General features: G+C 45.3%; 1 protein-coding gene across 1 annotated transcript; it reads left to right on the top strand.

Annotated features, from left to right (window-relative positions):
- The first annotated feature begins 2,425 nt into the window (after positions 1 to 2,425).
- On the top strand, positions 2,426 to 12,449 carry LOC139461118 (uncharacterized). Its single transcript, XM_071242661.1, has 8 exons — positions 2,426 to 2,459; positions 4,670 to 4,705; positions 5,527 to 5,684; positions 6,909 to 6,977; positions 8,249 to 8,468; positions 9,995 to 10,276; positions 11,242 to 11,292; positions 12,114 to 12,449. Exons 1-8 carry the CDS (start codon positions 2,441 to 2,443, stop codon positions 12,395 to 12,397), a joined length of 1,119 nt encoding a protein of 372 aa, XP_071098762.1. The 5' UTR covers positions 2,426 to 2,440; the 3' UTR covers positions 12,398 to 12,449.
- Positions 12,450 to 12,645: the final 196 nt, after the last annotated feature.

Genomic DNA, 12,645 nt, shown 5'->3' with positions numbered 1-12,645 from the left:
TTTAACGCCGCACTCAGCAATATTCAAGCGATTTGACGGCGGTCTGTAAGTATTCGAGTCTGGACCAGACAATCCAGTGATTAATATCATGAGCATCGGTCCACGCAATTGGGATCGATGACATGCTTCAACCAAGTTAGCGAGCCTGACCACCCGACCCAGTTAGTCGCTTCTTTCGACAAGTATAGTCGCCTCTTTCGACAAGCATAGTCGCCTCTTACGACAAGCATGGTCGCCTCTTACGACAAGCATAGTCGCCTTTTACGGCAAGCATAGTCGCCTCTTACGACAAGCATAGTCGCCTTTTACGGCAAGCATGGTCGCCTTTTACGTTGTAGGGAATAACCCATATCCTTTCATGTAAAATGTCTTATGTAATAATCACGCACGTACCTGTATGTACGGTGAATGCGGACATATACCACTGTATTTAATACGCGTCTCAACTCCTGCTATTTATTCCTAACAGCTGTTGTAAATTAATGTACATACGTTCCTCTAATGGAATATATAAAGGTGAATGTCACTGTACCACTGTATCTTTGTCAATATGATGGAATTCATAAGCACTGTTTGATGATGAAGATGGCCACTGATAGGCTTCCGAGAAGATGTAAAACCGAATAGCATGTATCACGCTTGAGTTTGATAACTTTACATCTTTTGTATTTGAGTTTGATAACTTTACATCTTTTGTATTTGAGTTTGATAACTTTACATCTTTTGTATTTGAGTTTGATAACTTTACATCTTTTGTATTTGAGTTTGATAACTTTACATCTTTTGTATTTGTGTTTGTTTTTCTGCCTTTTATTGTACCATTTGAAATATGCTTCTGTGAATAAACATGATTGAAGTACACTACATAAATTGTATATTCTGAGGCGCATATTAGTACTCGAATTGCCATAGCGTGAGTGAGTGAGTTGGGTTAAACGTCGCTTTAAACAGTATTCCAGTTATATCACGGCGTGTCAGCTTAAGCTTAATGTGGGAGGAAAGCCCGAAGTGATGCAGGTCTCAGTCGTTTACCACTTCGGTAAAACCCACGAGCACGGGTATGGTGGAGACAGATCTGGAGACATAATCGGGGCGAACCGGGATTCGAACCCACAATCATATGTTTCAGGAGTTCTCAAGGGACGCAACTCTGCACAGCGAATTGTGCCGCATGAGACGACTGGGTATTGACGACCCAAATTGGTATAGAATATGTACTGATCGACAACAAGTTAATTGTTAATTAGAATGCTCGACTCAGTGCACATCCTTGCTGAGAACATGGTATGTGACAAGGTCGCTGTCTCCAGGATATGTGGTCATAGGGGTCAAGATAACACAGACATCCACATCCGGGAACCTACAACACATTATGACGTCTACGAAACCTCCCGTGACGTCATTTGTTGCATGGCGGTTCCGGAAGATGACCTCCAATGATCTGAGGTCAACACCACTCGATGACAGAAATAAACGGCTGTTCTGGTGGGGGTTTAACAATCAGACAATAACCTGTATATCTGCTCAATTAAACTGCCGGGAAAGGAAAGCATACACGTGAACATTGGACGTGACCGTTACAAAACGTTACTAGTTTTTTTGTTGTTTAACACCGCTCTCAGCAATATTCCAGCTTAGTGACGACGGTCCGTAAATAATCGAGTCTGGACAAGACAATCCAGTGATTGACATCATGAGCATCGATCTATGCAATTGGGATACGATGACATGCATCAACCAAATCAGTGAGTCTGACCACCTGATCCCGTTAGTCGCCTCTTACGACAAGCATAGGCGCTTTTTACGGCAATCATGGGTTGCTGAAGACCTATTCTACCCCGGGTCTTCACGGGTCGTTACTAGGTAGAAACCTTGTTTTAGCCATCAAACATGGGTGTATACTTTCTTTCGCCCGGCAGTTAAGGTATTTACACCGTAATAACAATCTGGCATCTGCTGAAATAGTTATTTGGTTGTTACTAACGACGCACACAGAAATCAGCAGATGACGATCATTTACAGAACGCCGTCACATAACTGGAATGCTGCTGTGTGTGGCGTTAAATGACAAAGAAACATACAACTGCGGCATACAAGAACACTCATTATATCACTGAATTGTTATGACAAAGGGCGGTCGGGTAGCCTAGTGGTTAAAGCGTTCGCTCGTCACGCTGAAGACCACGTTCGATTTCCGAGATGGGTACAATGTGTGAAGCCCATTTCTGGTGTCCCCCGCCGTCATATTGCTGGAATATTGCTAAAAGCGGCGTAAAACCGTACTCACTCGCTGTTATGACAAACCACCTAGTTAATGGTCACTCCCTTGGGTATTGCAGGGTGGTGACCTCTTGGGCGAGATAATTCACACAATGTCCGCCGCCGGCTCACGTGTCTTCACAGATAAGGGAAGGTCAAAGCCTAGTCTTATCGAGGCACCATGTTGGCTCTACTGGCAGGTAGCTTATTCAAATTTCTTTTTTACATTTTCTTAACGTTTTCTGTAGTGACATATTTATTCCTCTGCGCGTCGAATATAGACGAAGACATTTTGTAATTTCATGTTCTACATAGGCAACGGCGTCCTCGGTGGCGGGGTTGTAAATTCAATGGCTTGTCGTGTCGAAAACCGGGTTCGATTTCCGAGGCTGGTACAATGTCTTAAGCCCATTTCTTGTGTACGCCAGTAATTATATTGCTGAACTATTTCTAAACGCGGCGTAAAACCTTTCTCACACTCTCGCTTTGATATGCCCCGTCAAGTGCAGTAACGTCACATGTTTGTTGGTTGGTTTGTTGTTTAAAGCCGCACTCAGCAATATTCCAGCTATATGACGGCGGTCTGTAAATGATCGCGTCTGGACCAGACAATCCAGGGATTGACATCACGAGCATCGATCCACGCAATTGGGATACGATGACATGCATCAACCAAGTCAGCGAGCATGACCACCCGATCTCGTTAGTCGCCTCTTACGACAAGCATAGTCGCCTCTTACGGCAAACATGGGTTGCTGAAGACCTATTCTACTCCGGATTTTCACGGGTCACGTCACATGTAGTGTGACAAGCACCCCGTAGATTATGGGTCACTTTATAGCATGTCGACATGGAATTTGTATAGTTTTTGGTAGGATACTTGCACGGCTGTGTTGAGATAAGGTTGGGGCTTCCTGTTGGGTACAGTGTGTCGGACCTCCATCCTCATATACCTGGAATAGTGCTAAATAGCCCAACTCACTCACTCACTCACTCACTCACTCTCACTCTCAGATAACCATCAAGGAACACGCATTCTGGACATTGAATCTGGTAAGGTTAAGTCGACTCTCGCGTCTTGCATCAATACCATTTATTATTTCTTTCATTGTTTTGTTGGGATAAATGTGATGTTGGATGGGGACTTATGAGAAGGAGAAAAATAGAGCAGGAATTGAATCGGTTTGTTTGGGGACATTTAATTTTGGGGAGTTAAGTTAGAGGGGTGGAAATAAGAACACGTTTCAGAAAGAATGATGTGGGTTTGAACGGATGAGATGGGAAGGGAAGGGGGAAACGTATGTAGGTTTTGACTAAGCACGTGGAGGTTTTGCCCCTTATTTGTGTTATGAAATAAACTTTAAATAAATCTTCATTCCTGCTTTTTTTTGTTTTTCAATAAGTAGAATTGATAAACGGGCCAGAACATCTAGGCAAAGAATACTGCACAGGGAGATGAGAGTGAGTGAGTGAGTTTTGGCTTTACGCCGCTTTTAGCAATATTCCAGCAATATCACGGCGGAGGACAACAGAAATGGGCTTCACACAATGTACCCATGTCGGGAATCGAGCCCGGGTCTTCAGCGTGACGAGCGAACGCTTTAACCACTAGGCTACCCGACCGCCCCGGGAGAAGAGAACATGACTCAAAACACTGCAGTTGGTTGGTTGGTTTGTTGTTTAACGCCGCACTCAGCAATATTCAAGCTATATGACGGCGGTATGTAAATAGTTCAACCTGGACCTGATAATTCAGTGATTGACATCATAAGTACCCATGGGGATATGATGCCTCGCACTCGTTGTGTTTGTGCGATATGACGGCGGCTGGTAAATAATGGGACAATTCAGTGATTGACATCAAGATCATCGAACACGGAACTGATCTACGATGACATGCGTCAACCATGTCAACGAGCCGGAACACCAGATCCTGCTCACAATCCCAATCACTGGATTGTTTCGCCTTCATATTGGCGGGATATTGCTGAATGTCGTAAAACAGCAAACAAATAAATAAATAATATGTCGCCTTTTTTTCGTTGGACATGGCGCTTTCACCGTCATACATATCAATTGTGTTTCCGTCTCTGTCCAATATAGGGGGCACGGGTGGCCCAGTCGTCTAAGGCGCCGCGATTCGCTGTGCAGAGTTGCGTCCATTGGGCACGCCAGAAACCTATGATTGTGGGTTCGAATCCCGGTTCGCCCCGATTATGTTTCTAGGTTTGTCAGCACCATACCCGTGCTCGTGGATTTCACCGAAGTGGTAAACGTCTGAGACCTGCATCACTTCGGGCTTTCCTCCCACATTAAGCTGACACGCCGCGATATAACTGGAATACTGTTAAAAGCGGCGTTAAACCCAACTCACTCACTCACTCTGTCCAATATATGTCTTGTGTTTCAGTCACCCTTGCGCTTGTCTGCATATCACACGGAGAAGGTACAGTGGAAATACTACATTCGGGTGCATGTATGTGAGGTGAGGTGAAATGGGGTTTAACGTCGCGTCCAGGATTATTGCACTTATTTAGCGATGTGCATGCACGTGTGTGTGTGGCTGCTTGTATTAGTCCGGTCTGATGCCGATTTATAGTGCAAGCTCACTGAGATACCATCCTGCATGAATACCCCACTCAGACACAGTATACTGACTCCGAGCCGACCAGTCCTTGTTTTAGCCGAGCGCCAGACAGGGTAACAACAAGTACCATCTTTTAACGTCTTTTGGTATGACGCGGTCGGGGATCGAACCCCGGACCCTCCGCTCTCCGGGCGGACGATCTACAACGGAGGCGGTCGGTACAAATATGTATTTTCATAGATGTAATTTGTTGATTACTGTGTGATCACCATAAGAAACTCGAAATACATCGACACTTAAAATTGATTATAAATATACTTTGTTTAAATAACAGAGCCATTAAAAGGCTATCCTACTGTATTTTAGATTATATCAGAATGTTAACTTGTAAGTGACACACCAATTAATATTCGAGGGTAGAGGAGGGCTTCGCATTTTTGTCAGAAAGAGAATTCCTTTTTGGCCAGTTCTTCTGTGAAAGGGCGAACCGAACAGTTAATTGTTCTCAGAACATGAACAGCGAAGAATTTGTTTTGTTTTAAGACGGAGAACAGCTTTTTTGTGTTTCTCAAACAAACCTCGAATATGAAATGGTCGGTCTCTATCTCGGCTAATACGACCAATCAAAGATGGACATTTGTATAACATCCTGGTGACTACTTCTGGTCTGTCCGTTGCAGCGCAGTCGGGGCTCCAGTCGGGGCTCAAGTCGGGGCTCCAGTCGGGGCTCAAGTCGGGGCTCGAGTCGGGGCTACAGTCGGGGCTCCAGTGCTACAGCTGCCTGCACACACCCCATCCCAAGGACTGCACTACCATCAAAACATGTGCTGCTGGAGAGGTGTGTGATACTGATGGTTTGTGTGTGTGTGTTTGTTTCTTTGTTGTTTAACGCCGCACTCAGCAATATTCCAGCTATATGACGGCGGTCTGTAAAAACTCGAGTCTGGACCAGACAATGCAGTGATGGACATCATGAGCATCGATCCACTTAATTGGGACACGATGACATGAATCAACGTCAATCAGCCTGACCACCCGATCCCGTAGGTCACCTCTCACGACAAGCATGGGGTGGCGGACGCAACGGGTTGTCAACGGGTGGCCCAGTCGGCTAAGGCGCCGCGATTCGCTGTGGAGAGTTGCGTCCCTTGGGTATGTTCGAATCCCGGTTCGCCCCGATTATGTTTCTAGGTTTGTCAGCACCATACCTGTGCTCGTGGGTTTCACCGACATGGTAAACGTCTGAGTCCTGCAACACTTCGGGACTTCCTCCCACATTAAGCTGACACGCTGTGACATAGCTGCATGGAATACTGTTAACAGCGGCGTTAAACCCAACTCACTCACTTATCAGCATTGAGAATCGCTAAAATGGTTAGAGCTAAAAGGGGCCAAAAGGGGCCAAAATGCACTTTGGCCCTTTTTGCATATTATTGCATAAATAACATCTATGAGTTCTTGTCTACCTGTAGAAAAAAATATTGTATGTTTTCATTGATGCGTTTTTTAAAAATATAGCTACTTAAAATTCTATAAAAGGGCCAAAGTCACTTTGTTAGATTTTGGCCCTTTTAGCTCTCATTTCCGTGTGTGGCTGAGACCAGTTGTCTGAGAGAGATTTTGAAAGTTTGGAACCTTCTTATCATATTTCAACTATTTCAACAGAGTTGGCATTAGTTCAATTCATTTAAAAATACTTCAATGGCATGTGTTTGTACTTTTAGTAGTAGTTTATCAATCTCACATGGTAAATCTCATGCAAAATACAGACACTGGCCCTTTCCAACCTCACAAAAATTACAAACAGAAGTTTATTTCCTTTTTTGAATATTTTTATAACAACATCTATATCTCTGCTGTCAGAATGCGTTAATGTCTAGGAATTTATCGGTGAAAAAACAGTTCATTAACATGCATAATGTTATGTGTTTTTATCACTTTTCTCAAAACAGATTCCTCATGATATTGGCCCTTATGGCTCTAAGCTCTTCACATGTGCAAATATAGGAATGTCATTACACACGATCATTCTACTGACTTAGGGGTAATATTTCTGTTTCAGGAGTGCATGACCCTTACTAAGTCCCATGCAGGACACGTCGTCTATGAGATGGGATGCAAATCTATGAGGGTAAACGTTCGTCTTTCTCTCCTTTCTCTGAGGCGCGGGTTTCCCAGTCGCTATGAAGAGTTACGTCCCTTAGGCGCGCAATGATCGGCTGTGGGATTGACCCCCACATTTGGAGTCGCCTTTGTTTCAGAAGTTTTACCATAAGTGACATAAAAATTCCACGATCATAAGACATTTCATCAAAAAGTAGAATCTATTATACCATTAGGAGTACATTAAACGAATGTTTTTTTATGAATCACTTTCAAATATAAAACGCCAGAGAATAACCAGTCTCGATTTTACGACGAAGCAGATTCCATTAGGCGTAAAAGAGAAAATAGCGGTGACAATTATATGAATAGATTACTGAAGACAGTGATTAACCAGTAATTAGGTGAGCATGTCCTGCTCTACCGGTGGCACCCGTTTTCACACAGGTTGCAGCAAAAAGGCACGTGAACGTGAAGATCCGGGATAGAATAGATCTTCAGCAACCCAGGCTTGCCATAAAAGCTGACTATGTTTGTTAGAACAGGTCCCAAGCAACCCATGCTGGTCTCCGTGTAGAGATTCCGGGTTAGAACAGGTCCCCGGCAACCTATGCTGGTCTCCCTGAAGACATTCAGAGCTAGAACAGGTTCCCAGCAACCTATGCTGGTCTCCATGTAGAGATTCCGGGTTAGAACAGGTCCCCAGCAACCCATGCTTGTCTCCATGTAGACATTCAGGGTTAGAACAGATCCCCAGCAACCCATGCTTGTCTCCATGTAGAGATTCAGGGTTAGAACAGATCCCCAGCAACCAATGCTGGTCTCCCTGTAGACATTCAGGGTTCGAACAGATCCCCAGCAACCCATGCTTGTCTCCATGTAGAGATTCCGGGTTAGAACAGATCCCCAGCAACCTATGCTGGTCTCCCTGTAGACATTCAGGGTTAGAACAGATCCCCAGCAACCTATGCTGGTCTCCCTGTAAACATTCAGGGTTAGAACAGATCCCCAGCAACCTATGCTGGTCTCCATGTAGACATTCAGGGTTAGAACAGATCCCCAGCAACCTATGCTGGTCTCCATGTAGACATTCAGGGTTAGAACAGATCCCCAGCAACCTATGCTGGTCTCCATGTAGACATTCAGGGTTAGAACAGATCCCCAGCAACCTATGCTGGTCTCCCTGTAGACATTCAGGGTGAGAGCAGTTCCAAGTAACCTACGTTGTCTCCCTGTAGAGAGTCTGGGTTAGAACAGGTCCCGAACTGTGTCAGTCACACATATGTATGTCCAATGCAGGTATGTGACACGCTCAGAAACAACGTGCACGTGATTGTCGGGAAACGCGCAACAACACCATCCTGCACTGACTGCTGTAACAACGTTTCCCTTTGTAACAACATGCTGTGCGCAGAGCCAACGGCGACTCCTGCAACCACACTTGCAGCAGACACGTCAACGGCAATACCAACAACTACCACGACAACACCACCGACTACGACCGACAAGTTGGCACTATGTACGTTTATGTTGATATATTACTGAAATATTTCCCACCGCTACGATGGTACACAAAGGGACCTACACACTATCATCGAAAATGTACTCACGAGTGTTCTCTAATTACAAACTTTGTCAAGTGAGTGAGTGAGTTGGGCTAAATGCTGCTTTGAACAGTATTCTAGTTATATCACGGCGTGTCAGTTTAATGTGGGAGGAAATCCAGAAGTGATGCAGGTCTCAGACGTTTACCACTTAAAAAAATCTAGGAACACGGGTATGGTGCGGACAAACCTAGAAACATGATCAGGGTGAACCCACCAATCATAGGTTTCTGGCGTGCCCAAGGGACGCAACTCTGAATAACGAATTGCGGCGCTTAAGAAAACTGCGAAGGAAACTCAAGGAAGATTGACTACCAAGCATATTGTCAAACGTTGAAAGGGAACCCGCATCACTTTCACATCTACGTGGTCTCAATTCCTTGTCCAGAGTTGCGCCCCTTTGGCATACCAGGAACCTATGATTCGTCCTGATTATGATTTAATATGCGCCAGCACCATGCCTGTGCTCTTGGCTTTCCCCAAAGTGGTAAAGAGCACATCGAGAGTCCTCCCACATTAAGCTGACACAGTGATGTGAATGAAATAATGTCCAAACCTTAAGGGAACGCAGCTGACTCAACTGAATTCTAATACTCTACGTTCAACTTGGACAGCCGCAGACATCAACCGACCATGAAAGCCATCGATGAAGTATCTTTGGTAGATATCACATAACCCAACTGAAATGAACACTCGTTCCCTCGTGATAATTCCGGGTCAGAATTAGTCGCCAGAATGGGGTGAAACAAAGGATCGGGTGGTCCATCTCGGTGGATTGGTTGTCTTATGTTATCAATCACTGAAAGGTCTTGCCACACATGTACTTACCCATGCTTGAAATAAGAGGCGACTAACAGGATCGGGTGGTTAGGCTCGCTGACTTGGTTGATGCATGTCATCGTATCCCAATTGCGTAGATCTATGCTCATGATGTCAATCATTGAATTGTCTGGTATTAATTTACATACCGCCGCATTATAGCTGGAACATTGCCGAGTGCGGCGTAAACAACAAACAAACACACTTGTAACTTCCGTCATATGGCTGGAATATTGGTGAGAGTGGCGTTAAACATCTGCAGCACCAACACACACACACGTAGTTAGTAAACAATATCACATGAACCATCGGCTATGCCTTGTCCATCTGACCCGTGAAGATCCGGGAAAGAATAGGTCTTCAGCAACCCATGCTTACCGTAAAAGGCGACTATGCTTGTCGTAAGAGGCGTCTAACGGGATCGAGTGGTCAGGCTCGCTGACTTGGTTGATGCATGTCATCGATCCCAATTGTCTGGATCGATGTTCATGATGTAAATCACTGGATTGTCTGGTCCAGACTCGAGTATTTACAGACGGCCGTCATATAGCTGGAATATTGCTGAGTGCGGCGTTAAACAACAAACAAACAAACCAACCTTGTCCATCGTACTCCCTTCCAGTGAAACTCGGGGTGGTCCCAGCCCAACAGACGGTTGATGTTCATGAGATGGCAGACTTCGAGTGCAACTTTGACGCCCCTGTTGACCAGCCCATGAATATGTCCTGGTCCTTTATGAACTTGGCCGGTCAAGTGACTCACATCTACTCGACTGCAGCCGTGAATCCACCAGAAGTCTTCATCGACGTGAAGAATGTATCTGCCTCGGATGCGGGAGTATACACGTGTGAAGCCAGTATAGGGTCGCGGACCTGGACCGCTGGAGGTGTACTCAAGGTGCCGGGTAGGTATAGCCATAAACCTGAAGAGTACACCTTAAAGATACACACCGTCGCCGTGGTCTAGTGGATAGCGCGTCTGCCTGGAGAGCGGAAGGTCCGCGTTCGATCCCCGACCGCGTCATACCAAAAGACGTTAAAAGATGGTACTTGTTGTTACCCTGCCTGGCGCTCGGCATTAAGGAGCTAAAACAAGGACTGGTCGGCTCGGAGTCAGTATTCTGTGTCTGAGTGGGGTATTCATGTTAAACTGCGACATGGTATCTCAGCGGGTTAGTACTATAAAACCGACATCAGTCCGAACTAGTACAAGCAGCCACACACGCGAGCCCATGCGCGCACGCACGCACAAAGGGGCATAGTTATGAAGTGCAAATATTTCGCGTTATGATGATCCATTCATATTATGTGTTGCATACAGTTATGTACCAACACTCTTGTGCTTCTTAAGGTTCGGCGATAATACTTTGTGTTTGAAGCCGGCAAGATCCGGGTTGGAATTGAAATTTGGCTTCATACATGACATGTTGGAGAACCGAAACCCGATCTTCAGTGTGGCCAGCAGAACGCTTTAATAACTACCACCCTTCAAACAAAACATGAACCATCCCGTGAAGACCCAGGATAGAATTGGTCTTCAGCAACCCATGATTGTCGTAAAAGGCGACTAACAGGATCGGGTGGTCAGGCTCGCTGACTTGGTTCATGCATGTCATCGTATTCCAATTGCGTGGATCGATGCTCCTGATGTCAGTCACTGGATTGTCTGGTCGGACTCGATCATTTACAGACGGCTAATATAGCTGGAATATTGCTGAGTGCGGCGTTAAACAAAAGGCAAACAAACAGACAAACAAAGAACGATCTTGTGCCTTATCTTGCAAATCTTACAAAGGCAAATTATACGTCTCAATCTTTTATTTATGAATCCAATATATCTGAAAGTTCCAATCATCTCTGTTAATTTCAGACCCCAACACGACCCTGACGGTAGACCCGGACAGCCAGAATACAACCAGCTGTGAGTCCGTTTGATTCACCTTAGACTAGGGCCCTGGCACTATACTGCGTGTGGTATGAGGCTTCTTTCCGAGGCAAGGGAGTTAACTCACTTTACAGTCAGTAAATTCCCTTGCCTCGGGAAGATGCGTAGGAGTCTACTGAGATGAGGATCGTGTTGCTAGGCCCTGTGACCTGGATGAAAGCGTCTCATCGTAACCCGTGGGTCGTTGTTCACACATTCAGTCATGGTATCCCTGGAATGTTGCTGAATGGCGTCAAACGACATTCACACGCGGAGCATCCAATTAATGATGAATTCTTTTTTCATCGAAGTAAGGTGGCCGGATGCTTTTGACGCCGCCTAGAAAATACCTAACACATTGCTAATCCTAATCATTTTTGCATATGCAGCCATCACTGTTACATGTGAGTGGGTGAGTGAGTATGGTTTTACGCCGCTTTTAGCAATATTCCAGCAATATCACGGCGGGGGACACCAGAGATCGGCTTCACACATTGTACCCATGTCGGGAATCGAACCCGGGTCTTCGGCGTGACGAGCGAACACTTTAACCACTAGGCTACCCGACCGACCCCACTGTAACATGTACTATAACAAACAGTTATGCTTGTTGCATTTCGCGAACACCTGGTGTCATCACTGATTTTCTGTGATCCATTCATATACATTTCACTATTTTGCCTTTGACGCCCAATGGAATTTGTTTCGGCAGATAATCGAGACTGATTGTTCTATGAACGCTGCATTGGTCATCGTCATCTAAATCAATAACCATACCATAGATCCTCTACATCACTGTCGTTGATCTGTTGTCCAAGGGGACCTCCAGGTGATCCCTAGCAACCAGACCATGGCTCCAGGAGAGACCGCCATCTTGTTGTGCCAGTTTGACCCTGTGGTGCGTGACTCGATGACAATGACTTGGACATTCACCAATATGGCCGGCACTACCACAGAGATCTACTCGGACGTGGAGCTCAGCCCGTCCATGACGTTCTACGTGAAGCAGTTGGAGGCCTCGGATGCCGGCGTGTACACCTGTCAGGCTTCCTACGGGAATGAGACGTGGACGGCCAACGGAAGTCTGCACGTACACGCCTAGAAGAATAACGCATCATGTCTATCTGATGACCGGTTAAAAGTTAAAACTGTTAGCTTTGTTCATTTTACTTCATGTTACAAGACGAATGCCTTTTATCCAAGGAAACCTGGTTTAATACACGAAATAATCAAATATATTTGTGATTCAGTAGTGAGTGAGTGAGATTGATTTTACGCCGCTTTTAGCAATATTCCAGCAATACCAAGGCAGGTGACAACAGAAATGAGCTTCACACATTGTACCCATGT

Source organism: Haliotis cracherodii, unplaced genomic scaffold, assembly GCF_022045235.1.
Source record: "Haliotis cracherodii isolate W230 unplaced genomic scaffold, xgHalCrac1.p SCAF_14, whole genome shotgun sequence".
NCBI classification, from domain to species: domain Eukaryota; kingdom Metazoa; phylum Mollusca; class Gastropoda; order Lepetellida; family Haliotidae; genus Haliotis; species Haliotis cracherodii.
The sequence above is the reverse complement of the archived record's forward strand: the minus strand, read 5'-3'. Positions and strand labels throughout refer to the sequence as shown.